A 27,697-nucleotide genomic window follows, 5' to 3' on the forward strand; every position below is an offset into this window, starting at 1 on the left:
ATAGAAGCATATTTAATGCAACTTGTTTATAAACTCCAAAATTGACTTCGATATTGCTGTGATAGTGATGTACAAATTCCAACCAGAGAAACTTGGTCAAAGGGCACTAATAAGGAAAGACATCTGAATTTGCCTAGTCTGGAGGAAGCAATTCTGAGAGGCTAGACTTGAAAGCATGAGTGTAGATATGAAGTAGTTAGGTAATGTAATAAGGGTAATGTAAGAAATGTAAAAGGAGTGAAGATATTTTTCTTGCATTTTCTTTTGATATAGAAGATGGCCCTTTGATCCATTAAGTCAATGCCAGCTTTAAGAGTGTAAAAACATCTCTCCACATTTCCTTATAACCCATTTCCTCACATGCTCATCAATAACCCAGGTTCCCACCTCACTGATTCTCCAACTACCCCTCTGTAAAAGAGACAACTTAATCAACATACCAATCAACGAGCCTTTGGTGTATAGGAGGAAAGCAGAGTATCCAGGGGAAAGCCATGTGGTTACAGGAAATCTGGACTGCCATCACAGAGGAATCTCTTTAGCCAGAGGGTGGCAGATCTGTGGAATTCGTTGCCACGGGCAGTATGGAGGCCAAGTCACTGGGTATATTTAAGGTTGATGTTGATAGATTCTTGATTAGTTAGGATCTGAGGGGCTATGGGGAGAAGGCAGGAGATTGGCACTGACAGGGAAATCTATCCATATGTGACATTTAAGTTTCATAGTTCTAACAAATTAGAAAAGCTCTTTTACATCCACTGTGCACTTGGGGCCATGAGCCAATGAGCTCTTCTGCCAATTATTGGTGCAAACATTTAAAAAAAATATTCAGGGAGACTTTGGAAGAGAATGCAAGTTGAAAATTGCATTAGTAATCCAATATTTAGAATTTCATAGTTCCATCAAATTAGAGAAGCTATTTTACATCCACTGTGCATTAGGAGCCATGAGTCAATGAACTTCTCTGCCAATATCAGCACATGAGCTTTTAAAAAAATAATTTTCAAGGATACTTTGGAAGAGAATGCAAGTTGAAAATTGCATTAGTAATCCAATATTTGGAATTACACATCAATATGAACATTTTTGTCATATTTAAATCATTGGCTCAGTTTGATCATATGTCATACTTGGCTTCAATTTGGAAATTCTTCATTATGAGATAAATATTTTTTCAAAGCTGTCACTGAATAATTGATCAAGCCTGTTAAATATGACTTTGCTCCCATCTTTAGTTTCTACCTCACCACTTCATTGCAGATGTTCACTTGCGGTAAGCCCACCATCTTTCAAGGAAACTTTCTACAGCTGTGCCTTGGCAATGGTACTAATAGCACAAAGTAAGTGCAGCCTCATCCTGTGAAAGGCAAGGTAGTCTGTTAATATCGTGTAATGCTTTTTTGGGTGATGTGGCTTTTGTAGTTGAATTACTCTGAAAGCTACGAGATAGAGGAGTGAAACTTCAAGTCACGGTAATGTGCTAGGCTAAGGCGGAGAATATGAAGCTTAGCTTCTGATCCTAATTGAACCTGTTTTCAGACAGACAGACATATTTTATTGATCCCGAGGGAAATTGGGTTTCATTACAGTCGCACCAACCAAGAATAGTGTAGAAATATAGCAATATAAAACCATAAATAATTAAATAATAAGTGCATTATTCCAAGTGGAAATAAGCCCAGGACCAGCCTATTGGCTCAGGGTGTCTGACACTCCAAGGGAGGAGTTGTAAAGTTTGATGGCCACAGGCAGGAATGACTTCCTATGACGCTCAGTGTTGCATCTCGGTGGAATGAGTCTCTAGCTGAACGTACTCCTGTGCCTAACCAGTACGTTATGGAGTGGATGGGAGACATTGTCCAAGATGGCATGCAACTAGGTATGTACAGGTGGAGATACGTCTCTACCAAAGGAGGTGCAAGCCATTTGTTCCATCTACTATCCTGTACGTCACCCTTGGGTAAGGTGTAGCACCTGTTTAGCCCCCAACTCCCAATCAGGGTCACATGAAGCCATGGGAGCAGGTAATGGATATCACAAGTCCTGATTATGCGACCATTGACGCCAGGCAGGCAATCTCTGAAGAACATTGATAATGGCTGGGGTCACCCATCTTGTAAAGACACTGCCCAGGTGGTAATGGCAAACTGCTTTGCAAATAGCAAAATTTGCAAAGAACAATCATGGTTGTGTACCCATGATCACCCACGGCATACAACATGGCAGATAAAGAAGATGACACTAAAACACCAAAACATACGGTGAAATGCATCAAATCAATGAAGAAGTGCTAGAGGCAGCCCACAAGTTTTGCAATGTTTCTTACATCAGCATAGCATGCCCACAACTTTAATAACCAAGCCCACCCGTGCAACTTTAGAGTGACAGCTCTCAGCCTCTGCCCATCTGCTGGGAGTAGAAGTCCAGCCAGGTGATCAGACTTGCCCAAGAGTGGGCATTGGTTGGCATGCCAGGTATCCTCGAAGGAGGTGTAGCATTGATCAAGTGTGTTAGCTAGCTCTCCTCTGACTCCACACGTGACGTGTTGCTGGTACAGTGCCTTGAAAAAGTATTGAGCCCTCACAAATATATTCACATTTTACTGTCTCATTTTCTAAATTTAAATGAGGTCAGGAGTTTTGGGAGCTAATCATCAAAAGACTGTTCATAATAAATCACAATTTACTGAAAACTAAAAACCAAAATCGTGAGGCTGAAGAAGTATTCATCCCTTTTGTAATTACTATGCTAACTTTCCTCAGATATAATACTGTATATTACCTTGTCAACTCACCAAGTTTGTTGATGTAGGAAACTGGATGATCACCTGTTTTCAATGAATTTATAAGAATAAATACCCCCTCTCTCTGTAAGATCTAACAGTATGGCAGATTTTCATCAGACCAAATCAAAATGAAGGCAGAAAAGCATTCAAGAAAAGTCAGGGAAATGATCATAGAGAAGCACAGGTCTGGGGAAGGGTACAAGATTATCTCAAGCTTTCTGATGACTCTGCCATAGTTGGATGCATCAGGAAGGGAGATGAGGCTGAATACAGGGCTACGGTGGGAAACTTTGTCACATGGTGCGAGCAGAATCATCTGCAGCTTAATGTGAAAAAGACTAAGGAGCTGGTGGTGGACCTGAGGAGGGCTAAGGCACCGGTGACCCCTGTTTTCATCCAAGGGATCAGTGTGGACATGGTGGAGAATTACAAATACCTGGGGATACAAATTGACAATAAACTGGACTGGTCAAAGAACACTGAGGCTGTCTACAAGAAGGGTCAGAGCCGTCTCTATTTCCTGAGGAGACTGAGGTCCTTTAACATCTGCCGAACGATGCTGAGGATGTTCTACGAGTCTGTGGTGGCCAGTGCTATCATGTTTGCTGTTGTGTGCTGGGGCAGCAGGCTGAGGGTAGCAGACACCAACAGAATCAACAAACTCATTCATAAGGCCAGTGATGTTGTGGGGGTGGAACTGGACTCTCTGACGGTGGTGTCTGAAAAGAGGATGCTGTCCAAGTTGCATGCCATCTTGGACAATGTCTCCCATCCACTCCATAATGTACTGGTTAGACACAGGAGTACATTCAGCCAGAGACTCATTCCACCGAGATGCAACACTGAGCGTCATAGGAAGTCATTCCTGCCTGTGGCCATCAAACTTCACAACTCCTCCCTCGGAGTGTCAGACACCCTGAGCCAATAAGCTGGTCCTGGACTTATTTCCACTTGGAATAATTTACTTATCATTATTTAATTATTTATGGTTTTATATTGCTATATTTCTACTCTATTCTTGGTTGGTGCGACTGTAACGAAACCCGATTTCCCTCGGGATCAATAAAGTATGTGTCTGTCTGTCAAAGGCACTGAGCATACCTTAAGAGCGCCCAGCAGTCCATCGTGAAAAAGTGGAAAACATATGAAAGCACAGCCACATTGGCTAGGTCAGGCCACTCCTCTGAGCTTGATCACCAGAGAAGAATGGCACTTGTAAGAGAGGCTACTGTGATGGCAACAGTCACTGAGTGAGCTGCAGATGTCAGTGGCTGCAACTGGAAATGAAGTTCATGACTCCATAATCTCAAAGGCCTTGTACAGAAAGGGTACTTATAGAAGAGTGGCAAAGAAGAACCACTAGCTAAAAACAAAAGTATATGCTTGCTCATAAAGACTTTGCAAAGCATCACTTAGAAGATACTGTGGAGATGTGGAAGGTCTTCTGGTCAGATGACATAAAAGTGTAACTTTTTGGCCTCCACACAAAGTAGTGTGTGTGGCATAAATCTAATACTACACATCATCCACGTAACATTATCCCCAATGTGGAGAATGGTGGAAGGAGCATCATGCTTTGGAGCAAACACGAGGAAATCTGCAGATGCTGGAAATTCAAACAACAACACACACAAAATGCTGGTGGAACACAGCAGGCCAGGCGGCATCTATAGGGAGAAGCGCTGTCGACGTTTCGGGCCGAGACCCTTCGTCAGGACAGTCACAGCGCTTCTCCCTATAGATGCTGCCTGGCCTGCTGTGTTCCACCAGCATTTTGTGTGTGTTATCATGCTTCGGAGATGCTTTTCAGCAGCAGAGACTGAAAATCTGGTCAGGATTTATGGGAAGATGAACGCTGTTAAATAGAGAGATACTGGATTAAAACTTGCTAGCTGCTGCCAGAAAGCTTAAACTGGGGAGGAAGTTCATCTTTCAACAGGACACACAGTGAGAGCAAACATGGAGTGGCTTCAAATTTTTTAAAAAAGTTAATACCCTTGAGTGGTGCAGTCAGAGTCCTGACCTTAACCCGGATAGACATCTCTGGCAAGAAATCAAGATTGCTGTCCACGGCTGCTCCCCAACTAACTTGGCTCAGTTTGAGCAATTTTGCAAGGAGGAATGAGCAAATCTCCATGTTGTGCAAGGCTAATATAGACTTATCCAAAAAGACTACTGGCTGTAAAATCTGAGAGAGGTGGTTCAACTAAGTATTGAGCAAAGGGGAACATACTTTTCCATTTGGACTCTACTGTGAAAAAGGAGCATGTGATTCACAAATAAAAATCTGTAGTTAACTTGATCGAAATCCATGGTTGTAATGAAATGTCGACTGTTCACTCTTTTCCATGGATTCTGCCTGACCTGCTGAGTTCCTCCACCATTTTGTGTGCATTGCTTTGCAGTTCCAGTATTTGCAGATTTTCTCGGGTTTGTAATCACTAGCTCAAAGCTAATTGATAAACAGCAGTCATTATTGGATGCCACGATGACTTGTATTTATAGTCCTGACGAAGGTTCTCGGCCTGAAACGTCAACAGTGCTTCTCCCTATAGATGCTGCCTGCCCTGCTGCGTTCCACCAGCATTTTGTGCATGTTGCTTGAATTTCCAGCACCTGCAGATTTCCTCGTGTTTGCATTTATCATGTTAGCTAGACTAAGTCCAAGTCCACATTGCAGCAATGCCAGTTCTCTAAGGCAGTTGTTCCACATTGAGCCACGAGCAACTCCTGGCTGCAGCAGAAGGCCAGGATTCCCGGCACTACAACGGGGAGAGCAGTAGTATACACCAAGTTCCCAGCAGAATAAAGGGCAGAGATTTGCACCAGCTTCCCTGTACAACTGCTGTCAGTCATGCAACACAGCTCCCTCCATATAATGCTGATAAAGACAGCCTTTACTGTCGATTCCATATGTACTTCCATTCCTAGGAATACAACTGAAGTATTGGTGTACAATTACAAATCTTCATTGCTCTTGGTCCACTGGTTCTACCTTTGAAGATCAAAACCCTATTCTTTCCACAACTTTCTTATAAATTATAAAATATCATAACCATGGTGGTTTACCATTTCCTTCCCCATGTATTCAAGAAAAAAAATTAAGACAGTTTTTTTTTAAATGCACAGAAACAATATTCTTTGAGTAGTCTCATCTGAGTTTTATAGAGCTGTTATGTTACTTCAAGGGCCTTGATCTCAATCTCCCATCTAATAAAGGCCAGCCTTCTTAACCATCCTATCAACAACTCTCAGGAATCTGGCAACTTGGACCCCAAAATCCTGCTGTTCCTCCATACTTTTAAGAATTCTGCCATTAACCTTGCGCGCTGCCTTCAAGTATGACCTTCCAAAGTGAATCACTTCACACTTTTCCAGACTGAACTCCACTGCCACTTCTCAGCCTAGCTCTGCATCCAGTCAATGTCTCACTCATTGTAACCTACGACAACCTTCTACATTATCCACAACACCACCAACCTTCATGTCATCTACAAGCTTACTAATCCACCCTTCCCACCTCATTATTGTCATATATATCTTTCCACTCCCCCCCACAAACAGCCTCCTTCACTCCAGGAAAACAGTCCCAGTCCACCCAATTTTTGTAACTCAAGCCCTCAAGTCACAGGAACATCCTTGTGAATCCTTTACACACCCTTTCTCACATTTTTTGTAATGTCCTACATAGCTGTAATATGACGTGCCATCTCTTGCACTCCATGCCCCTTCCGTGACGGCAAGTGTGGACATGTTTTCTTCACCATGTTGACCTGTGTTGCCACAATTACAGGCAACAATATACCTGTATACCTAGGTCTCTCTGTTCCACAACACTTCCCAGGGCTCTTTGTTCATCATGTACAGTGACTTCTTCACAGTTTCTGAGTTAACCATTTTCCCAGTTGATCTTGATCCTGCTGTAACTTTAGACAGCCTTCGCCTCTGACCAGGACTATTTGGAGTAATTCCTTCTATCCAGAAGCTGTCTGACAGAGTGAATTTCTCCATAAGGTTTACAGTTCAGATTCCAGCATCTGCTGTCAAATTCACCAATTTGGTTTCATTCACACATTTATTCATCAAGTCATCTACATTCTCATCCAAGTTGTTAGAATACAAAACAAACAACAGGAAACTTAACACCAATAGTCATTGGCCTCCATTTGTATGGCAAGGAGAAATCAAAATACTGAGACCTTATGTGCCAGATGCAATGGCTACCATCCAACTGACAAATTGAACCCACCATTCACTGTGATAGGTATTCATGTCCTAGACAAGGGGGCCTTTTTATTGGTCAAGTTCAGCTTTCCATCATAGTAATGGCAAGCTTCTAGAGACCAAACAGTTGTTTTTGAATAAATTAAAATTCCAACTTGTATTCTTTGTTTACCTTCTTGTTGTAATATCACCAAGACCAAGGAGATGGTGGTGGACTTTAGGAGATCTAGGCCTCATATGGAGCTAGTGATCATTAATGGAGAATGTGTGGAGCAGGTTAAGACCTACAAGTATCTGGGAGTACAGTTAGACGAGAAGCTAGACTGGACTGCCAACACAGATGCCTTGTGCAGGAAGGCACAGAGTCGACTGTACTTCCTTAGAAGGTTGGCGTCATTCAATGTCTGTAGTGAGATGCTGAAGATGTTCTATAGGTCAGTTGTGGAGAGCGCCCTCTTCTTCGTGGTGGCGTGTTGGGGAGGAAGCATTAAGAAGAGGGACGCCTCATGTCTTAATAAGCTGGTAAGGAAGGCGGGCTCTGTCGTGGGCAAAGTACTGGAGAGTTTAACATCGGTAGCTGAGCGAAGGGCGCTGAGTAGGCTACGGTCAATTATGGAAAACTCTGAACATCCTCTACATAGCACCATCCAGAGACAGAGAAGCAGTTTCAGCGACAGGTTACTATCGATGCAATGCTCCTCAGACAGGATGAAGAGGTCAATACTCCCCAATGCCATTAGGCTTTACAATTCAACCGCCAGGACTTAAGAACTTTTTAAAAGCTATTATTAATGCTTTTTGAGATAGTGATTTAGATGCATATCATATTTTTTACTGAGTTAAGTATTGTATGTAATTAGTTTTGCTACAACAAGTGTATGGGACATTGGAAAAAAAAGTTGAATTTCCCCATGGGGATGAATAAAGTATCTATCTATCTATCTAATCTAGAGTCAGTCTTCAGTTTTCAATGTAAATGACATAGTAATCAGTCTGAAGTTGAAAATACAGTTTTGCTAACAAATACTGTCTACAGAGCCACAGATCTGATGGTCCCACAACACCTGGTCGAACTGTTGAAGAGGTACAGTACAAGACAATGGGTTCTTTACTTGGGCTTGTGTCAAACTAGACAATGCTGTCTAAATTGTTTAGTTCAAGGAAGCTTGCAAACTAGATGGATACTATCACCAAGCATATCAAATATCTTAAGTTATCAAATAACTTAACAGTTGGACTGTTTGTATACTCATGAAGTTAGTTTTATTCTGGATTCAGATCTCTGAATCCAGAAGCTTTTAGATTCGGGGTTCCCAAAGTGGGCTTATTGGAAATGGTCCAGGAACATCAACCATGGCAGAAACACAGGGTGAATTAGAATTCACTCCACTGCCTTTAATTTCCATGATGGACAAATAGTTTGCGGGCATGTTTTTTTAGTTTATAGAATTGTACTTGTTTTGAAAATCCTTTGTGTTTTAGAAATGGTTCTATGGTTTTATGGTTTAGAAATGGTTTGAAATTTGTAAGCCTTATGAAATAGAAACCCTCCATGAGTTTTCAAGAATGTTGTTTGAATGTAAACGGGTATCACTGAAAATAAATGAACAGCGTTTAAACTACTTTATTAGATGCAAGGTTCATCTCTTTGGTAGGGAGGGGGTCACATGTGAAGGATTTGGCAGAAAAACTCACTGTGGAGGATTAACAGGGAACTGAATTAATCTTTGAAGATTGGGTAGTTACAGTAAAAATCTCCTTTAATGAGAGTACCTGTGACTATTTATATTCGAATGGGCTTAAGGTCTTTGAGTTCAGAACTTTGTGGTGGCAAACACAACACCGTCACATCAGAAGCAGCCTCAACTGTGTCTTAAAGTCTGTTTTCATCTGTAACAGACTGGGTTTTTTCAAGCCCAGATGTACAAAAGAAACTTGGACAACTAGTAACTGGCACACGTTTGACAACATTTAACTTCGTTACACAATTTGGCAGCCTTTGTTCCCTTACATATGCCCATCAAACCCCAAAGAATCCAAAACAAATTTATCTGTCTGTACCTATACGCAGTATCCATTCACATGCATTGCTTGACTCGAGATTAAATTCCTTTGCAATGCGCGCACAGAACAAAAAAAAATCATCTGGCATGAGAGAACTGAGATCTGTAGAATTCCACACCTCTTTGCATTTATACAATCAATATTTTCCTCAAACATTTTTAACAATGGGCTTTCATTTTGGTACTTGAACCACATTATCACAAAGAAAACTGGCACTGAAGCTTGCATTACTAAAAACCTTATAAAAAGATTATCTGCAATGCAGTGAAAAAAAACTGGTCAAACAGAATCTGTGGAGGGAATGGGATATTCGATGGTTCAGTTTGACCTCAGTAATCAGTAATAGCATTTGTAGAACCAAGTTTAAGAATTTACAGAAAATTGAACCCTATCCATTGAAGTCAATTCTTAAAACTGCACATATTTATAGGGATAGAAAGACAATTACTCCAGATTGAAATTACAATATATTCCATAGGTAATAATTACTCAAATTGGTAAAGAATTCAATACTGTTATGATCAATGGTGAATTTTACAACTCTTGCAGCAACAAACCACAAATAACTTTTAAGTTCCTTCATGTGCATCTCGGTTAAACTGATGTGCACAGAAGTCAACAGTGACAATTGCTAACTTTTTAATCTAGGTCTGGTCAGGGTTGAGCACTCAGCCAATCAGCATCATTGAAATGGTGACTCACATCATTGGAACTGTTGCTTTATTGTTCCTAACCTTTGTGGTGCCAATTTACAATAGACACTTTTCACTGATCTCTGCTGATTCACGTTGACTTGGTTCCCAAACTCCACATACCTATTCTTTCACAATACTTCATGGACTTGCTTTCTCCTATCTCTATGCCAATCTCCAGCTCCATATCCTGCTCTAAATTCTTAGCCCATAGTGTCATGATTGGCAAAATTGCATTGGGTTCTCAAGCTCTCAAGTTTAAGAGCCAAGAGTTATTGTTGCAGCTATATAGGACCCTGGTCAGACCCCACTTGGAGTACTGTGGTCAATTCTGGTCGCCTCACTACAGGAAGGATGTGGAAACCATAGAAAGGACAAAGAGGAGATTTACAAGGATGTTGCCTGGATCGGGGAGCATGCCTTATGAGAATAGGTTAAGTGAACTCGGCCTTTCCTCCTTGGAACGACGGAGGATGAGAGGTGACCTGATAGAGGTACACAAGGTAATGAGAGGCATTGATAGTCAGAGGCTTTTCCCCAGGGTTGAAATGGCTAGTACGAGAGGGCACAGTTTTAAGGTGCTTGGAAGCAGGTACAGAGGAGATGCCAGGGGTAAGATTTTGTTTTTAAAACTCAGAGTGGTGAGTGCGTGGAATGGGCTGCCGGCAGCCATGGTGGAAGCGGAAATAATAGGGTCTTTTAAGAGACTGGATAGGTACATGGAGCTTAGAAAAATAGAGGGCTATGAGTAAGCCTAGGCTGTTCTATGGTAAGAACGTGTTCGGCACAGCTTTATGGGCCAAAGGGCCTGCATTGCGCTGTAGGTTTTCAATGTTTTAATGGGGAAAAGCAAAGAGATGGCCAGATTGTGCAATGAGGTAAAATAATATCAAACACGTTAGACACCATTTAAAGGCACCACAAGTGACTCTGCAGATGCTGGAAATAAATAAAAAAAACACAAAATGCTGGCAGAACTCAGCAGGCCAGACAGCACCTATGGGAGGAGGTAGTGACGACGTTTCGGGCCGAAACCCTTCATCAGGAGTGAAGTAACATGGGATGGTCGAGGGGGGGTAAGGAGTGGGGGGAGGGATGAAGTAGAGAGCTGGGAAGTGATAGGCTGAAGGGAAATGGGCTGGGGGAAGGTGGAGAATTATGGGAGATAAAAGAGAAAGAAAGGTAGGGCTGGGGGGAGATTATAGTGAGGGGGGAAAAAAGAGAGAAAGAGCACCAGACTAAAATTATAGATAGGGATGGGGTAAGGGGGGGGGCAGGGGTATCAACGGAGGTCTGTGAGTTGGATGTTCATGCCGGCAGGTAGGAGGCTACCTAGGTGGGAGATAAGGTGTTGCTCCATCAACCTGCGTGTGGCCTCATCTTGATGGTAGAGGAGGCCATGGACAGACATATAGGAGTGGGAGTGGTCTGTGGAATTGAAGTGTGTGGCCACAGGGAGATCCCGCCACTGCTGGAGGACTGAGCGCCGGTGTTCGGCGAAACGGTCTCCCAGTCTGCGGCGGGTCTCCCCAATGTATAAATGGCCACATCGGGAGCACTGGATACAGTATATCACCCCAGTTGACTCGCAGGTGAAGTGGTGCCTCACCTGAAAGGACTGTCTGGGGCCTGGGATGGTGGTGAGGGAAGAAGTGTGGGGGCAGGTGTAGCACTTCTTCCATTTGCAGGGATAAATGCCCGGAGGGGGGTCGGTGAGGAGGGATTGGGGGATGAATGGACAAGGGAGTCGCGTAGGGAGCGATCCCTGCGGAAAGCTGAGAGTGGGGGGGGGGGGGGGAAAGAGGGGAATTATCACCCTACCAGCCTACAGATCGAATGTATAATCCTCCGTAACTTCCACCACCTCCTACAGGATCCCACCACCAGACACATCTTCCCCTGAGTACAAGAGAATGAGAAGTGACTTGAAAGTTTATAAAATCATGAGGGGTACAGATAAGATGGACATTCATAGTCTTCCCCCATCCCCACTCACCGAGTTGGGGAATCCACACATAGACAGCACAGATACATGATAGGAGGGTTGAGATTTACTAGAGGCATGAGAGGTAACCTTTTTACATAGAGGGTAGTGAGCACCCAAAATGAGCTGCCAGAGGTAGTGGTTGAGGCAGGGAGAACAGCAACATTTAAGAGACAGCTGGATAGGAACACGGAGGGGAAGAGACATGTAGACTCCCTTACTCCAATGCTATGACTTGGTTTGATCATATCAGCCTTTCCTACGTGATCAGCCATTGCTTTGATAATAGCCTCTCGCTAAGAACAATTGTGAAAGTAACTTGCCTTTCCACCTTTTGTCTTTCTCCCTTGAATAACATTAGCTGTTTTTCAATCCACTGATACCCTCTTAGAATTTAAGTTCAAAGTAAATTTATTATCAAATTACATATATGTCTCCATATACAACCCTGAGATTCATTGGGAAATTCAATGGAATTTTAAAAATTTCTACTAATGGGTGCATTATCTCTGTAGCCATTTCCCTTAAAACCCTTAGGCGCAGATCCTCTGGATCCTGGCAATGTGCCTAACCTTTAGTTTTGCCAGTTATTCCTGATATTTTGTCCCTTATGATTCAGATTTTTACAAGATGTCCCAAACTATTTGAGACTAATGTATAATTTCATGACAATGGATTATGACCTCCATGCTAACGACATACAAAAATGAATTTAACCCATCTGCCATTTCCTTCTTAATCCCCCAGCCTCATTCTTGGGAAGTGCCATACTAAGCTTAGCCACGATTGGACTCTCTATACATCTACAAAAGCTCTGACTATTTGCTTTGATATTATGTGCAAGGTTTCTCACAAAATCATTTTTCCCCTCGCTATTTCATTTTTCCTTGGTGGGTTCCTGAAAATTCCCAGTCCCCAGATCTACCACTACTACCCTTTGTAACTTTATATACCCTACTTTTTAAATATAACATGATCTTTGACTTCATTTGTTCACTATAAATTGTTCCTCCTTCTAAATAAGAATCAATTCATATTCAGATTCAAAAGTTATCACATGTTCATCAAAACACACAGTGAAATATGTCATTTGTGTTAACAACCAGTGTATCTGGGATGTGTTTGGGGTGACCTGCAAGTATCAACACAGCATGCCCGCAACGCTCAGCAGAACACAACAAGCAGCAAAACAAACTCCTTTGCTGCCCCTCACGCACCCACACGGACAATCCCCCAAATCCAGCACAGATCTCCAGACCTTCATTCTCTGTTTTCCGGGCTTCAAATTCCAATCGACCTTTGATCTTCAGTATCGATCCCTGTACTAGCTGATGAGACCCAGAGTTCCAGGCTTGAATTTTGTGCATGCCAACTGACCGGCCCTCAATCCTCCTGCTCAAATAACATCCGATCCCGGGACTGACCTGGGACAACCCAACATCCACAGGTGTCTTTCAGCAAATTTCTTGCAAGCATTATGAATAACCATTTAAATTATCTGCCATTGCTCATCAATGACTTTCTTCTTACATTACTTACCCAGCCAACAACGTACAACTCTGGCATCATAGCCCTGTAATTACATTCATTTAAATTCAATTCACTGGTATTCACCTTCAAACTGTACTTGCGAGGGATGGGCTGGTTCAGCTCATGGCTCTGCCAGGTTTACTCATCTCTGCACTGAACAGAGGCCGCGGCTCACTTTTGTGAGCTTCAATTCTGAATACTACTTGCTTACTTTTACTGGTTGTACGATCTGTTTTTTTAATCCCCCTCTGCACGCCGGGTGTTTGATGGGTTTCGTTTGTTTCAATGGGTCCTATTAGGTTTGTTTTGTGGCTGCTTGCAAGGAGACAGATCTCAAGTTGCATAAAGTATACACATTTTGATAATAAATGTACTCTGAACCTTTCCTGACTGAGAACTCCAGAGCTAAGGGGTAGGCCATTTAGAGCCAATAGGGTCATTGATGCTCAGTCATACATTGCATTCAAAGCAGAGAATTATCAATTTCTGGATATCCACAAGACAAATGGATATTGGGCTAGAGTGGGAGACTGATGTTTGGAATAAAGGATTAACCATGACCTTGAAGAATGGCAGAGCAGACCTGAATGGCCAATTCATACTCCTATTTCCCCATGTTCTTATGGGTCAAATTGAGTACTTGCTTTGACCACATCATCCAGTGATACTAATCACTTCATGTGGAGGTGCGTCACATCAAATCGTCATACCACCCCCACCCATTGATTTGTTTTTTTTAAAACTAAGGTTTGACCTGAAACACTTCAGATTAACCAGATTTCTCCACTTTAATCTCAAAATACTTGACCATGCTTGTTTTAATACAGTCAACATTTACTGTTTTGAGTGGGGTTTTTTTTTAAATCACACAGTTTTGTGGTCGCAGAGAATAAAGAATACTGCACTAGGTATTTAAACATTGCAGGGGTGTAGAAGGTGTCCAGGGAATGGTAGCGTCTCTGGTGAAGGGGCTTGTCATGTCCATTCTGGGGCAGCTCACTCACCTTTGGTCCCCACCGGACACTCAGCTCTCACCCAAGTAGCTGCTTACATGCAAGAGGAGCCACAGCACAGCACACCGCTTCGACAGACGGGCTAAACCAGGTGAGGGTAGCTGGTGGGCCTCACACCCCGGTGAGAAAGGGACACACCTGTCCTAGCACAAGGAGTCAGCTCTGAGAGACTGGATAGATGAGATCTACAGTGAGATCCAACGGCCAGGAAGGTGGGACTATAAAACTCCATAGAGAGCAAAGGGCATAAGGCACAGAAGACGATATGGTCAGCCACTGCAATCAAGGAACACAGTTTGCGATGCCTGTTCGTGCCACTGAACCCGGATTTCTGAGGCTGAGAGAGTGGAACTGCCCCACTGCAATGGCTTTTCCATCTTAAAAACTCAGATACAATAAACAACCACCAGACCAGAAGGAAACCTGGCACAAGGCTTGATAGAATTGTTTTGTGTGCAGAGGTAACAGTTACACAATTACTCCATAAACATACACAAATAAACTCCGAACCCCCCCCCCCCAAAAAACACTGAGGATGCGTTCCTCAGAGTGGAGTGCTAGGTAAATCACCGCTATATGGGGTCATTATAACATGGACACGTGTGCCTGAAAAAAATAATCAAACCAGAGATGTACGATATATTATTTTACGCACACACAGTAATTCATGGAGTAACTAACACGCAAATAGGCCCAACCTGTACATCAGTGGAGCAGCAACACATCGCAACAGCAGTGGAGGGAAGCGAGTGGTTGTTACATCTTAGAGGAGGGTCCAGCCTGTGGGACCTCCTCTAACTTTGGCTTCTTCTTCAAGAAGGCATTGAGATTTGACTGCCTTTTTAAGTTTCCTCTCACGAAGCAGTTCTCAGTAACAGGAAATCATGCCGAGAATGTCTCGCTTTGCCTTATTGCATCATTCCCAGTCAGGGTCAAAGAACTGGTCCGTGAATTGTGTGATCGTGGTGACGCTACTGCTGAGGAATTTTGTGGCGAGGTTTCCTGCTGGTGATTCCTCTTCCCCATCTGGGTCCTCAGATTCACCCAGGATGAGCTGCTCTGCCAATTCTCAGAGCTCGTCATTGTTAAGGCCCCTCACCATGAGAATGCAGTAACTCTTCAACATCCTCACACCCTGTCACTTGCAGTTTCACCGACATGCTGATGCTTTTCCTAGACATCTTAGATGCACCACCCTCACTGAAAGTTGCAGGCCATTTTCCAGATATTATGGGTGAAAAAAAAGGAATAAATCAGTGAAGGAGCAAAAATATTTACATACGTGGGGGCAGGCATTGTATGAACTAATATGTGATTGGCTGTGAGTGGCGCAGAGCAACTGTAAAGCGCTCTCATTGGCTGGTTGAATGTCCACTATAATGGCAGCTGCTCGAGAAGTTTTAAGTCTTGTTTAGAATGAATTTTTGTCATTTTAAAAGATTTCAATAAAGAACTGAATAACCGTGTTGTAACGAATCAAGAGCAATGCGGGATGGCGTTACGCAGGGTCCGAGTGTATGAGGAATCATCTGCATTGTGAATGTGGACGCAAAACTACAATTAAAAGAAGCAGGCTTGGGATTAGCATGAATAGGAAAGTGCTCAACATAAACACACTTCTACATTGGTTTTCTGTACTGTTAAATACGCTTAGAACAAGGTATACAAAATTAGATTTTTAAAGCTTTCAGTACATCCTGTGGAGACACTCCAATCTAATAAGCAAATAGCCGCAATTAAAATTGAAACACTGCATAGAGTTGAAATCCAAGAAATAGTGGCAATTCACATTAATCATTTTTTCATGAGGTGATTAAAGTTTGAAGGCAAAAGAGAAGCACATTAAATGTGAATTTGAGAAATTTTTCCCTGCCTTGAAGAAAGTGGTTGATATCTGAAACTTGCTGTGGGGGTGGGGAAGGGAGTGATGGAATAATTTTCACTAGCTACATTTAGAGACATTGTGTCATAAAACACTACAATGCTACACCTTGCCCAAGACTAACTTGCAGACTAGCAGGGGGAAGGAGCCCGTTACACCTCCTTTGATAGACAGATAAACCCATCCTGCCACCCGGCCCTATTTATATTTATACCCCTAATTTTGTATCCCTCTATCAAAAAGTTAACAAATTTAACGACATATACCACTGATATTAAATCTGATTCTGATTTAAAATTCCCCTCAATCTTCTACAGTCCAAGGAATAAAATCCTAACCTATTCAACTTTTTCCTGTAACTCAGGTCCTCAAGACCCAACAATATCCTCTTAAATTTTCTCTGCACTCTTTCAATCTCAGTGTTTACACCTTTCCTGGAGGTAGATGACCAAGACTGCACACAAGTCACAAAATTAGTCCTCACCAGCTTATTATACAACTTCAATATTGTACTTAATTGATTGATTTAAGAAGGCAAATGTGCCAAAAGCTTTTTATAGGACCTTATCCACCTGTGACACCACTTTCAAGGAATTATGGATGTATTCCCAGATACCCCTGTTCTACCACACTACTCAGTGTCCTACCACTTATCATGTTAGGCCTACCCTGGTTGGTCCTAACTAAATGCAAAACCTCACACTTGTCTGCATTAAATTCCATCTGCCATTTTTCAGCCCATTTTCCCCCACTGCAAGCTTTGATAGTCTTCCTCACTCTCCACTACGTTCCCCAGCCTTGGTGTCAACCACAAATGTGTTGACCCAGTTTACCACATTATCATTTAGATCACTGATGTAAATGACAAACAAAGGACCCAGCACCACTCCCTGTGGCACACCACTCCAGTCAGATAGGCAACCCTCTACTACCACTCTCTGGCTTTTCCTACAAAGCCAATGTCTAATCCAATTTACCACCTCATCTTCAATGCAAAATAACTGAATCTTCTTGACCAACCTTCCATGAGAGATCTTGTCGAAGGCCTTCCTAAAGTCCAGGTAGACAACATCCACTGCTTTGCCTTCATCAACTTTCCTGGTAACTTCCTCGAAAAACTAAGATTAATTGGACATGACCTACCACGCACAAAGCCATAATAACTAACCTTAATCAATCCCTGTCTTTCCAAATACTCATGTATCCAGTCCCTTAGAATACATTCCAATAACTTTCTCACTACTAATGTCAGGCTCACGGGCCTATAATTTCCTGGCTTATTCTTAGAGCCTTCCTTAAACAAAGGATCGACTATTTTCTAAATGAAGAGGAAGTACAAAAAACTGAGGTGCAAAGGGACTTGGGAGTCCTTGTGCAGGCTTCCCTGAAGGCTAATTTGCAGGTTGAGTCATTGGTGAGGAAGGCAAATGCAATGTGAGCACTCATTTCAAGAGGAGAAGAATATCAAAGCAAGGATGTAATGTGGAGACTTTATAAAGTACTGGTGATTCCTCCGAGTATTGAGAGCAGTTTTGGGCCCCTTATCAAAGAAAGAATGTGCTGATATTGAAGAGAGTTTAAAGGAGGTTCACAAAAATGATTCTGGGATTGAAAGACGTCATATGAAGAGTGTTTGATGGCTCTGGGCCTCTACTCACTGGAATTCAAAAGAGGGGTGACCTCATTGAAACCTATCAAATGATGAAAGACCACAGTGGAGTGGTTGTGGAGAGGATGTTTTCTATGGTGAGGAAGTCCAAGACCAAAGGACACAGCTTCAGAATACAGCGGAGTCCTTTTAAAACAGAGATGGGGAGGAATTTCTTTAGCCAGAAAGTGGTGAATCTGGGAAATTTCAGGTGGCCGTGGAGGCCAAACCATTGGGAATATCTAAGGCAGAGGTTAATCGACTCTTGATTAGTCCAGACATAAAGGGATACTGGGAGATTGGAGCTGAGAGGGAAAATGGACCAGCCATAATGAATTGGCAGAGCAGACTTGATGGGCCAAATTGCCTAATTCTGTTCCCATACAGTGCCTACTTAAAGTATTCACCCACCCCCCCCCCCAGAAGTTTTGCAACATTGATCAACAGAAAAACTCTTTCATGTCAAAGTTAAAACAGATCTCTACAAAGTGATCTAAATTAATTACAAATATAAAGCACAAAACAATTCATTGCCCCTTTAATATGACACACCAAATCATCACAGGTGCATCCTATTGGTTTTAGAAGTCACATGGAGACAAGTGTGCAGTCAAAGTGTTTCAATTAATTGTAGTAAAATTACACCTGTATCTGGAAGGTCTAACTGCTGGTGAGTCGGTATCCTGGCAAAAACGACACCATGAAGACAAAAGAACACTCCAAGCAACTCCACAAAAAAATTATTAAAAAGCACAAGGCAGGAGATGGATCCAAGAAAATTTCCAAGTCACTGAATATCCCTTGGAGTACAGTTAAGTCAATCATTTGTCCTCAAAAACTGAGTGACCATGCAAAGGGACTAGTGACAGAGGCCACCAAGAGACCCATGACAACTCTGGAGGAGTTTCAGTGGCTGAGATGGGAGAGACTGTGTACACAACTGTTGCCAGGACACTTCACCAGTTGCAACTTTATGCGAGAGTGGCAAAGAAAAGTCACTGTCGAAAAAACTCACATGAAACCTCAGAGTTTCCCAAGAGTCATGTGGGAGTCTCTGAGGTCAGCTGGATGACACCATGCCTACAATGAAGCACGGTGGTGGCTGCATCACGCTGTGGGGATGCTTCACTGCAGCAGGCCCTGGAAGGCTTGTTAAGGTAGAGGGTGAAATGAATGCAGCAAAATACAGGGAAATCCTGGAGGAAAACATTATACACTCTGCAAGAGAACTGCAGCTTGGGAGAAGATTTGTTTTTAAGCAAGACAATGACCCTAAGCAAAAAGCCAAAGTTACACAGGAATAGCTTAAAAACAAAGTTAATATCTTGGAATGGCCAAGTCAGAGTCCAGACCTCAATCCAATTGAGAATTTGTGGCTGGACTTGAAGAGGGACATTCACTCACAATCCCCGTGCAATCTGACAGCTTGAGCAGTTTTGTAAGAATAATGGGGATAAATTGCAGTGTCCAGATATGCAAAGCTGATAGAGACCGATCCACCCAGACTCAAGGCTACAATTGCTGACAAAGGTTCATTTACTAAATACTGACTTGAATGGGTGAGTAATTATGCAATCAATTATTTGTGTTTTATATCTAAAATTTAGATCACTTTGTAGAGATCTATTATCACTTTGACACAAAAGAGTCTTTTTCTGCTGATCAGTATCAAAAAAGCTTAATTAAATTCACTGTAATTCAATGTTGTAAAACAATAAAACATGAACACTCCCAAGGGGGCTGAATACTTTTTAAATAGGCACTGTCTTATTAAGGAAACTTTCCTGAACTCATTTGACAAACTCTTTCCCATTCAGCCCTTTTAGAGTATGGGAATCCCAGTCAATGTGTGAGAAGTTAAAAACACCTACTTATCACCTCATCTTTTTTGCGACAATCTGCAATCTCTAAATAAATTTACTCCTCTAAATCCCGCAGACTGGTGGAAGGTCTATAATGCAATCTCAATATCATGGTCACACCTTTCTTATTCCTCAATTCTAGTCATAAAGTCTCAGCAGACGAGCTCTCCATTCTTTCCCGACTGAGCACTGCTGTGACATTTTCCCAGATGAGTCATGCCACTGTTCCCCCTTTAATCCCTCCTGCTCTGTCACGTCTCAAAAAACAGAGCCCTGAAATATTGAGCTGCTGGTCCTGCCCCTCCTGCAACCAAGTCTCATTAATGGCTGCAATGTCATAATTCCACATGCTGATCCATGCCCCAAGCTCATCTGCCTTTCCAACAATATTCCTCGATTGAAATAGAACCAGCTCAGAATATTAGTTCCACCATGTTCAGCCATTTTGATTCCTGACGTTGTCCATACGATTAACAACACCTTTCCCCACAACTATCACCTGTTCTGGCGCTCTAATTCTCATTCCCCCCGCAACTCTAGTTCAAACCGTACCCTCCTCCTCCCATGCAGCTCCAGCAGGCAATCCTGATTGGATACCAGTCCCCCTCCAGTTCAGGAGTTGACCGTCTCCTCTGTATAGGTCCCACCTTCCCCAGAAGAGAGCCCAATGATCCAGAAATCTGACACCGTCCATCCTACACCAACGCTTTAGCCATGTGTTAAACTGTTTCATCTTCCTAGTTCTGGCCTCAATAGTGGTACAGGTAGCAACCCTGGAAGTTCTGACATCCTAGCACCCAACTCTCTGAACTCACTTTGCAGGACCTCATCACTGGTACCGATGAGGACCACAACCTCTGGTTACTCATTCAAGAACACCGTGGACTCCATCGGAGACGTCACTGACCCAGGCATTCTGAAGGCAACATACCATCTGGGGTTCTCATCCACAGAACCTCTTGTCTGTTCCCCAAACCAATGAATCACTCATCACTGGACCTCATCTCTTCTCCCCGCTTCCCTTCGGACCCAGAGCCAGACTTAAAGCCAGAGACCTGATTGCTGTGACTTCCCCTTGCAAGTCAACCCACCCGCAACTGTATCCAAAACAGTATTCCTGTTGATGAGGGGAACAGCCACACGTACTCTGCTCTGTTACCTATCCCCTTTCCCCCCCCCCCCCCGATGGTTACCCAGTTACCTGTGTCCTGCACCTTGGGTGTATCTACCTCCCTGTACATCCTGTCTATCAACCCTTCAGCCTTTTGAATGATCTGGAGTTGATCCAGCTCCAACTCCATAACACAGTCTGTTAGAAGCAGCAGCAGCAAGAGACACCTTGCAGGTGTCATCATCGGGGACACTGGAGGTCTCCCTGCCTTCCCAGATCCCACAAGGATCCTCTGTCCTGCCTGGTGTCCCCACTTCTCTAAATCTGCAATAAGATTCTACCTACAACCTATGCCTATCCTCAAGGAAACCTCGATAAGCCAAAGCCTGAACTCCCCACTCTGACACTGGCACACTCCCACAACGGCTGCTCTGCTGAAACCCAACTTCTGTTTTGGAACTTGCCAAGTGTGTATGATCCAATGTCTCCTCGAGAATGGTGGCACATTTGGACAAGCACTTAAAAAGGCAAAGTAAAAAAAAACATACCTAATGCAGACAAGCATGATCACTATTAAATTTCTCACTGGCCATACTATCTTGTTCAACTGGTTGAAATGCAGATTTAGTTCATTTGGAAACACAATGGACACTCAAGTCCAAACTACACGAAGTTCAGATCAGAAGTTAACTTCTTGGCAGATGAAGAACAAATTTACATACACCTCATTCTGGCATTTCAAAATAAAAACAACAAAACAAATAAAATCAAGGAAACAAAATAATCATTTTAACTAAATCTGTTTTTTGATATCAATTTGCTCAAAAGCTAAGTGCTCTTTCAAGTTATCCATTATAGTTTGGTAGGCTGCCATGCAGAACTTGAGTAAATTACAATACCCAAGTGTACAACTCACACAAGTTTAAACAAGTTCAGAAATACTTCTGTCTTTGACTAATGAAGGAATGCATTTAGTCAATCAAATACAGATTGCTTTGTCCTAACAGTATCATGATTGTTTTTTTTTACCTTTTACAGTACTGTACAAGTCTTTGGCACATATATATCGTTAGGGTGCCTGAGACTTTTGCACAGTACTGAAGTAATTTTATGTATTGCACTGCACTGCTGCCACAGGAAAAAAAAATTTCATGATATATGCGAGTGATTATAAACCTCATTCTGATATGGGTCAAGAATTGTGGATTGAGAATGGGAAGAGGGTCAAGGAAAGGGGAATCATGGTTGAGAAAAGGGCAAGGGATCTCTGATGATCTAACCTGGTCTCAACATATTGATGTAGTCATAAAGAAGGCAAGACAGCGACTATACTTCATTACGAGTTTGAAAAGATTTGGCATGTCAACAAATACACTCAAAAACTTACATTTTTTTGACATGCTGCATCACTGTCTCATATGGGAGGGGGGCTACTGCACAGGACCAAAAGCAGCTGCAGAGGGTTGTAAATTTAGTCGACTCCATCTTGGGTACTAGCCTACAAAGTACCCAGGACATCTTCAGCGGTGTCTCAGAAAGGCAGTGTCCATTATTAAGGACCTCCAGCACCCAAGGCATGCCCTTTTCTCACTGTTACCATCAGGTAGGAGGTACAGAAGCCTGAAGGCACACACTCAGTGATTCAGGAACAGTTTCTTCCCCTTTGCCATCAGATTCCTTGGACACCACCTCACTTTTTAAAAAGAAATATACAGTATTCCTGCTTTTGCAGGCTTTTTAATCTATTCAATATACTGTAATTGATTTACTTATTTATTATTATTTTTCTTCTATATTATGTATTGCATTGAACTGCTGCTGCTGTTAACAAATTTCACATCACATGCCGGTGATAATAAACCTGATTCTGAGAGGGGAGGGAGTGGGAAGTACCAAAGGGACATTTTGTCATGATCAATAAACCAACTGGTTGGATTCAAATGACCTTGCCTGGTGTCTCAGGTCTGGGCTTATCTGCACACATGCCAAACACATCTCTGGCCTTCCTTCTCCGCCACCTGTCCCACACCCCTGCCACGGCGCTCCACCCTCACCATTCCCAACATCCTTACCTCCTGCCACATTTGCAAACTTGCTCTCTCCTCCATGTTGATAAATACAGCTCCGTGCAAAAGTCTTAGGCACCCCAGCTATATACATGGCTCCAAGACTTTTGCACAGTACTGAACTTATGCACCAAATATACATAAAATTGTCAATATTTTAATTACATTGAAAATTCTCTCATGCACTGGGAGCAGCATTAACATGTATTTCAAAGACAGGATAGATACCAGAAGCTGCAATTTTTTGGTTGTTTATAAACAGCAGTAATTAATCATCTGGTTGATCAATGTGGTTACAAACATTATCAATGCAACCTCAGAGGTTTAAACGCAGACAAAAGGAATCTCCAAGTGGAATGCCGATGAATGTCCAGGGTTTCATGTCAAATTGGTGCCCACATATTGACTGCTTCCCTTGTCATTTAAGTACTGAAAGCCTGTTTGTTTTCCTGAATCTGTCAGCCCATTCAAGCCTTTCAGTCTATAGACTAAGCATGTAAAAAGGAGCATCTTATCAGCTTGCTCCAGACCAGGCGGGTTGGTCACATCCGCAAAGAAATTACACAGCCCTTCCAATTGTAGGCCTCGCCCACAAAGCTTTGCTCATTCTCAATGCAGACACCCCATGCTATTGTGCCAGCAAACACACTAATACAGAGGAGACAAGAGCCATGTGTTTTAACTGTAATCCATTTTAAAAGACTGAAATGATAAATCATGGGCAAATGAAGTTTTTACTCATTATGAAAGAACAGAAATGTGGCTCCGAAATCTGTAATTTCTAAACTTGTTATTAGCAAGCCTTGTAATGGAAAACACAGCCCTTGTTTTATATCATTAAAGTATCAGTTTTAGATACAAAAATAAAATTGAAATGCATACTAATTAGTTCATTGGAATGTCAACTTGCATTAAAAGAAATTAAAACAGGTTTTGTTTAAACAATAGTTAAATTAAACCAATACTTGTATATTCAGAATGAACTTAGCTGGATCCACCTTCCAAAATTGTGCATTTCCACTCTCATTTGCCTCACTTGTGCACACAACAGAATAATAATATGCACTCAAGTGAAAATCAGCTGAGTACCTATTGATAATCTCCATCACGAATGGCTTCATGAAGTTAGTACCCATTGCAAATTCATCCACACCAGTGCATCTCAACATCTTAAGCACCAGATCTTCTACAGATTTCTTCCAAATACACTTTTAAGAAAAACTACACTTCTGAAGTGACAGTAGTGTATAGGTTCAGCATTATCATCGACAGAGCCAAACACGTAATCAGACAATGGAATTTCAGAACACAGATCCTAAAATCCTAATCACAGTACAATGCAATTTTATGATTGGTGGTTGATATATTTCTCAGTTAAACTGTTCCTATACTCTAAACTAAGTTAATTAATAGTAAATAATTTTACCTACAAGTGAATGATGGACTTAAAACAATAGCTTTCTAACTGTTAGATTAAATAATTATTCATGTTACTTCAGTGCCATGATTTCTCTCTCACAATATGGCACAACCATTTGATATGCACTTGATCAAATAATTGTTTACCCCAACTTTACACAAAAGTCACATTGGATTTGTTTATTTTTATTTTTCCCTGACTACTCACTTTTACTTTGATTGAAATAGAGCACAGTTGTAAACAGAAACTAGTAACAGTGAGGATCGAAGGAATAGCAACTACTATTGTCATCAGTAACACAAGCACCTCCGGGAAAGGAGAAAACTATTAAATAAGAACATTCACCGGATAGGAAAAGCTTACATCCTTAAGCAAAAGTCAAAATAAATGAAAAAATAGTGGGTTCAAAATGACAGGATATTTCATTTCATTACCAAAACACAACTCGTTTTCTCACAAAGGGAACCATTTAAAAAAAATCTCCCAGCCTTTAATAGGCCATAATGAATCTGAAAGTTTCAAAAAGCTTTTTTAAACAATAAAAACTGGGACTTAAAAACGATGACTGAAACACGATGCTGGATGTTCAATATGTTAGCTTGATACATTTAAACTGCCATTTTATCTCTGGAATTTTTTTTGTTCCAAGTGATAAACCATGTAGTGTGCGCCAAATTGTATTTCCTGTTCCTCAGCTCATTTCCACTGTGTACGTAAAATATCTACATTGTGCGCAACAAATGTTACAAGTTCGCAGAAATGAACTCTTCCCTTCTACGAAGAAAATTTTCCACCTATTATCATTAGCCGAAATGGAAGCTTTGTTGCCCTGTGACCAAAGGGTTAATAGAAAAGAGGCATTTCACAGCAATGCGTATCTCATACTTTTGCGTGTATTCATCCTTCAGGTTAGGAGTCATTGATGATTTCAGTAATGATTAAAATACAATCTAGCCTTTAATTCCGTTCGATGCCAGAGCCTGGTCTTTGTATGCGGTGCCCTGTACGTTGTTGATTTTTGAATTGGAAATAGCAGAGCCGCCAAGTCCAATGTAACAGGATTACCAGTTACGACAGAATTCATTTATTTGCGTGACTCTATATGAAGCAGCAATTATTAATCTAAATAAAGACAATTTTCTAAGTATGAAGGTTTAAAGCCCACCTGTTTGAGAGATGCATTTCTTACGGGGTTACTTGGGAAGATCATTCTCTGAAATATAATAATATTCCAAATGTGTCAGGTAACAATCAGCGGCAGTGCTCCCTTTATGCAAACTGTTCCAGCAACACGGTAACTTCTATCATTGGAAGTATTACAGCCGGTGACGGTGGGGAGACTCTCTGATCCTTTTGCCGAGCGCGGGCAGTCCTTTAGTTACTCGTTGCCTGTTAAATCAACACACTGCCAAATTTTGTAACAGTGTAACTAAGTTTCAAATGCAACTTCGGCGACTCGGCCAGTTCGCCCTCATTGATCGAGTTTATGGCTCCCCGCAGCAGCGATCCCACCTACTGTGGCCGCGGCCATTACAAGTTTAGACATAGGGATGTCACAATACCAAGCTAAACCACAAACACGTTAACTCTGCGTATTTTGTACAACCCACAGTCATTTTTTCTTTGTTGAACTTAACTGTAATACCAAAACTGACTTTCGTCGGTATATTTTAACGTAGCTTCCCATACGTGGCTTTGAACATAGAACCAAACTCCTTTCAATAAAATGGTTGGTTCCGACATAAATGCTTCGCATTCCAAACACTAACCATCAAATCTTCCTGGCGAGAGAGATCGCATCGGTCTCCTTTTATAAACGCGATTACAGGTCGTTTAAAATGCAGGTAGAGCCGCCCTTGATTAAAAAGTCGAATAGCACAAAAATACGAGGCCTTTATTGACCGGCAAATAGCAAAAAGGAACGACGCGTGAATCATGAACACAAAAGTAATGAGTGCGGAGTTTGGATAGAAACAGGCAATAAAATATGTGAGGGGAAAAAAATAAATGTGATTGATCCTAATTATTTTCTTCCTTATTTTTGGACAACTAAAATTAATCAGTTAGGATAGTACCGGTCAGGCCAAATACGCACGTCTCAGTCTCCGCAGTCTCACAGGATGCTGTGCGTATCACAAAATTTATTTTGGAGTTACACCACTGTCAAGGTGAAGCCAAACACAAACTGGAACACTGTTCCACTAGGGAGGCCTACAACCCAAAGGCATGTAGAATTTTCCAATTTCAGGTAACCCATATTCCCTGCCCTCTTTTCCCAGTCTTAGTAGCTTACCTAGGTTTTCAGTTCATCTGTCCATCACCAACCCAGCTATCCATCTGGATTTCTTCCCCCATCTAGTCCATCTGCCCTTCAGCCCTCCCTTGTACCACTTATTGCCTTGCAACCCATCTCAACCTTATCCCCTCATTGCCCCTCCCTACCTAGATCCATCTGCCCATGTTTTTATAGGTTTCTGCCTTTCCTTCACCAATTGTTTCTACACTCCCTCCATCACCCGGCTGTTAATGTCCATTATTCTCCACTTTCCCCCAATTGGACTGACTTTATTTCCTACATCCTTCACATACATGAGGACTAAAAACCTTTACATTACGTCTCCATCTAAATGTGCAATGTGCAATCATAGTAATTTGTGACAAAGAGCAGTCAATGTAATATAGAGTACACTCAAGTCATGACGCGTGAGTTCATCGGTCTGATGACCTGGTGGAAGAAGCTGTCCCGGAGCCTGCTGGTCCTGGCTTTTATGCTGCGGTACCGTTTCCTGGATGGTAGCGGCTGGAATAGATTGTGGTTGGGTTGGCTTGGGTCCCCAACGATTGTTTGGGCCCTTTTTACATGCCTGTCTTTGTAAATGTCCTGAATAGTGGGAAATTCACATCTACAGATGCACTGGGCTGTCCACACCACTCTCTGCAGAGTCCTGTGATTAAGGGAGGTACAGTTCCATACCAGGCAGTGATGCAGCCAGTCAGGATGCTCTCAATTGTGAACCTGTAGAAAATTCTTTGGATTTGAGGGCCCATACCAAACTTCCTCAACTGTCTGAGGTGAAAGAGGCACTGTTGTGCCTATTTCACCACACTGCTGGTTTGTACAGACCACGTGAAGTTCTCAGTGATGTGGATGCCGAGGAACTTGAAGCTGTTTACCTCTCAACCCCGGATCCATTGATGTCAATAGGGGTAAACCTGTCTCCAATCCTCCTGTAGTCCACAACCAGCTCCTTTGTTTTTGCGACTTTGATGGAGAGGTTGTTTTCTTGACACCACTGTGTCAGGGTGATGACTTCTTCCCTGTAGGCCATCTCGTTATTGATAGACATAAGGCCAATCAATGTAGTGTCATCGGCAAATTTAATTAGCAGAGTGTAGCTGTGGGTCGCGACACAGTC

General features: G+C 42.1%; 1 protein-coding gene across 7 annotated transcripts in view; it reads right to left on the reverse strand.

The window, feature by feature from the left end:
• LOC140728536 (RNA-binding motif, single-stranded-interacting protein 1-like) overlaps positions 1-27,697 on the reverse strand; it is a 289,752-nt gene that overhangs the window by 115,835 nt on the left and 146,220 nt on the right. Inside the window, exon 1 of one of the 7 annotated variants that reach the window (XM_073047400.1) lies at positions 25,447-25,796. The exons of the other annotated variants lie outside the window; for them this stretch is intronic. Coding sequence (XP_072903501.1) covers positions 25,447-25,491 — 45 coding nt within the window. The 5' untranslated portion in view covers positions 25,492-25,796. Of the gene's footprint in view, positions 1-25,446; positions 25,797-27,697 lie in introns of those variants that run through there. 7 annotated transcript variants of the gene reach the window in all.

This window comes from Hemitrygon akajei, chromosome 5, assembly GCF_048418815.1.
Source record: "Hemitrygon akajei chromosome 5, sHemAka1.3, whole genome shotgun sequence".
NCBI lineage: Eukaryota > Metazoa > Chordata > Chondrichthyes > Myliobatiformes > Dasyatidae > Hemitrygon > Hemitrygon akajei.